Source organism: Eimeria tenella, genomic scaffold (genome assembly GCF_000499545.2).
Source record: "Eimeria tenella Houghton genomic scaffold, Eth_scaff4627, whole genome shotgun sequence".
Lineage (NCBI taxonomy): Eukaryota > Apicomplexa > Conoidasida > Eucoccidiorida > Eimeriidae > Eimeria > Eimeria tenella.
The window spans coordinates 1-2980 of record NW_013545562.1 but is presented as its reverse complement, the minus strand read 5'-3'; the positions used below and the strand labels follow the sequence as shown (position 1 = coordinate 2980).

Genomic DNA, 2980 nt, shown 5'->3' with positions numbered 1-2980 from the left:
GGAGAGCCCCCGGGGGGCCCCCCGGCCGCAGCCGCGAGGGGCCAGGAGATGGCCTCAGCGGCTGCTGCGGCCCCATACCCCCATCTGCAGCCATTTAATTTATTTTTGCTGCTCTTTGGAGGCCCCCAGGGGCCCCCAATGCCTAGAAGGCCGCAGCCGACGACCCCGAGACTCCCCAGCGCCCATGGTAAACTGGGGCAGCAGCCCCGGCTGGGGGCCCACCTGGCCTAGAAAGGCCCCAGCCAGCGCCCGCAACCAGCAGGAGGGTCCCTCGGGGCCCCCGGGGCCCCCGGCGGGGCCCTGCGGACCCCAGAGGGGACCCGCCAGGGGCGCCGCCAGGGGGCCCCCCTGCCCCCCTCAGGAGAGCCCTAGGGCTCTGTGGGGACCTATCAAGGGTAGGGGCCCCCTGGGCTGTTTGGGCTCTTCACCTGTTGAGGGTTTGGATCAGCCACGGGGAGTGGGGGCCTCGGAAAGAGGGCCCCCGGGGGCCCCTCCGGTGAGTGGCGCTATCCTGGGGGGGCCCCTGAGGTCTACAGGGGCCCCCATGGGAGGCCCTCGGGGCCCCTCACGAGGGCCTGCGGGCCTGGGGGCCCCTTCGGGGCTGGCTGTCTCAGGGGCCCCCAGGGGGCCCCTGGGCGCTAAGGCCGCAGGGAGGCCCTCTGGAGAAGCTGCGGGAGGCCTCAAAATGCCTTTAATAGAAAAAGCCTTGGGGGCCCCCAAGGGTACCTCTATTGGGGCCCCAAGGAGCCCCCTGAAGGGGGCTCTGGGCGCTTCTTTGCAGTGCTTCGGGGCCCCCCTGAAGCCGCTTCAGCAGCGCGTGGGGGCCCCCTTAGGGGCTTCAGTAAGGCCTGGAGCAAGCAGCAGCACCACGCAGCGGGAAAGGGTACCTGGGGGGCCCCCCTTGGCCCGCAGCTGCCCCTCGCAGCAGCTGCAGCGGGCAGCAGCGCTGCGAGGGGGCCCCACCTCGAGGGCCTCTTTGCTTCCCTGGGGCCCCTACCACCACTGCACTGAACCCCCACTAGAGAGGGGTCCCTCTGCTGCGGGGAAGTCTCAGGGGGCCCCCAGTCTGCAAAGGCCCGCAGAAAAGCCACAGAAGCTTTCTGGCTGCGGGCAGCAGCAAACCCCTCCCCACAGGGGCCCCCAAGAAGAGGCCCCCATGCCCCTTTGCTCTTACGTGGAGCCGCTGCCCCGCAGCTTTCTTGAGGGTTTGAGTGAGTCTGCAGCCTGCTGCTGCGTCTGCGGGCCTGCTGCAGGGCCCCCGCAGCAGCCCCGCTGCTGTGGCGCTACTGCTGCTGCTGCTGCTGCGGGGGCCTCTGCGGCGCAGCTCGCAGCTAGGGGCCCCCAGGCCCCCTGAGCTGCCCCAGGGGGGCCCCCAGCGCAGCAACTGAGGCCCCTAGCTGCTGCTGGGTGCGTGTGGCGCTGCGCAGGGCTGCAGGGCATTTCTCTGGGGCCCGAAGAGGCAGCAGCATATGATGCTGCAGTGCGCAGCAACTGCCTGCTGTGGCTGCCGCTGAATAGGCGCGAGTTGCTGCTGCTGCCGGCCCTGGTGGTCTACACTTTTCTGCAGAACTTCTCCGTGGCTTCGCAGACCATTTGCTGCCTCGCAGCAACTCCGCGGGGGGCCCTCCAGCTGCAGGGGGCCCTGCAGCGGGCCTTTGCATTGCTGCTGCAGCAGCCGCAGGGCGACTGCAGCGCCCCGGGGGGCCCCTCTGGGGGCTCTGGCGTGGGGCCCCACCCCCTGATTGTGCGGCTGTGCTCTCCCCGCAGCACAGCAGCAACAGCAGCAGCAGACTATAGAGAGAAGCTCTGGCAAAAAGCGCAGCTGCAGGTCAAGTGGGGGGACCCCGCTACCTGGGAAGCCTACCGGGGGGCCCTTAAAGAATTCACCGAGGCCCTCAGGGACCAAAAGGGGGTACGGGGGCCCCACAGCTTTGCTGCAGCTAAGCAGCCAGCAGCAGCACAAGAGCGGATGTCAAACCCTAAACCCTACACCCTAAACCCTAAACCCTAAACCCTCCCTCGTGGCTTCATGCAATGCATGCGCAGAGCGCAGCCTAACAGCTACACTAGTTATGGCTAGGTGTACGTACAGCACACAGCAGCAGGGCCTATTAATTCCTCCAGCTGCAGCAGGAGCCTTTGCTGCCAGCTAAGGGACTAGAGGAACTAAAGAAACTAGAAACTAAAAAGTCTAAAGAAATTAAAGACTAGAGAAACTAAAGAACTGAAGAATCTAAAGAGACTAAAGAAACTAAAGAAACTAAAATGACTAAGAAGACAGAGCCAGAGGCTGAGAAAAAGAGGAATTTGCCTCTCCAGCTATGGGCCTGCTGCTGCTGCGCTGCAGCTGCCGTGGCCCCCAAGGACCCCACAAGAAAGGCAGCAGCTAAATCTCCTCCAGCCCCTAGCTCCCTTTCGGTACGCCAGGTCTCAGCGCGAGGCGCTGCAGTCTAGGGGGCCCCTGGGGGCCCCCCGGGGGGCCCCCAGTGGAGCAGCGGAGAACCTTTTTCTCCCCTGGGAAGAAACAGCCAACAGCGAGGCTGCTGTGAGATGGCCCCGAGTCTTTGTCTCTTCGGTGCCTGTCTTCGTGTCTCTTTTGATGCACGGCTTTCTGCGGCTGGAAGACGTGGCGCTGCTGCTGCTGGACGGGGTAGGCTTCGACGACAACAGCAGCAGCAGCAGCAGCAGCAGCCTGGGGGCATACGAGAGCCTCATGACGGAGTTCGCCTCCCGGGCCTCCTCCCTCCCCCGCATTCTCTGCACTACTGAGGGGCCCCCCCTTGGCAACCCAATGGCAGCTGTGCCGCAGCTGAAGAGGCTGCTGCGGGGCCTTTGCTGCTCTTCTTTCTTATTGGCTGAGAGCCTTTGGGGCCCCGGGGGCCCCCCTGATCTTGGCCTAATTCGCTACGAGCCCGAAGAAGCCCCTTACTGGGCTGCAGAGGAGGTGGCAGCTGCTGCAGCAGCGGCAGCTGCAGCAACA

At 65.4% G+C, this 2980-nt stretch overlaps 1 protein-coding gene across 1 annotated transcript; it reads left to right on the top strand.

The window, feature by feature from the left end:
• Nucleotides 1-184: 184 nt before the first annotated feature.
• Nucleotides 185-2454, top strand: ETH_00036220 (uncharacterized protein; the record flags this gene model as incomplete). The annotated part of the gene is made up of 3 exons (XM_013380231.1): nt 185-1211; nt 1428-1971; nt 2223-2454. 3 exons carry the CDS (start codon nt 185-187, stop codon nt 2452-2454), a joined length of 1803 nt encoding a protein of 600 aa, XP_013235685.1.
• Between the last annotated feature and the right edge of the window lie 526 nt (nt 2455-2980).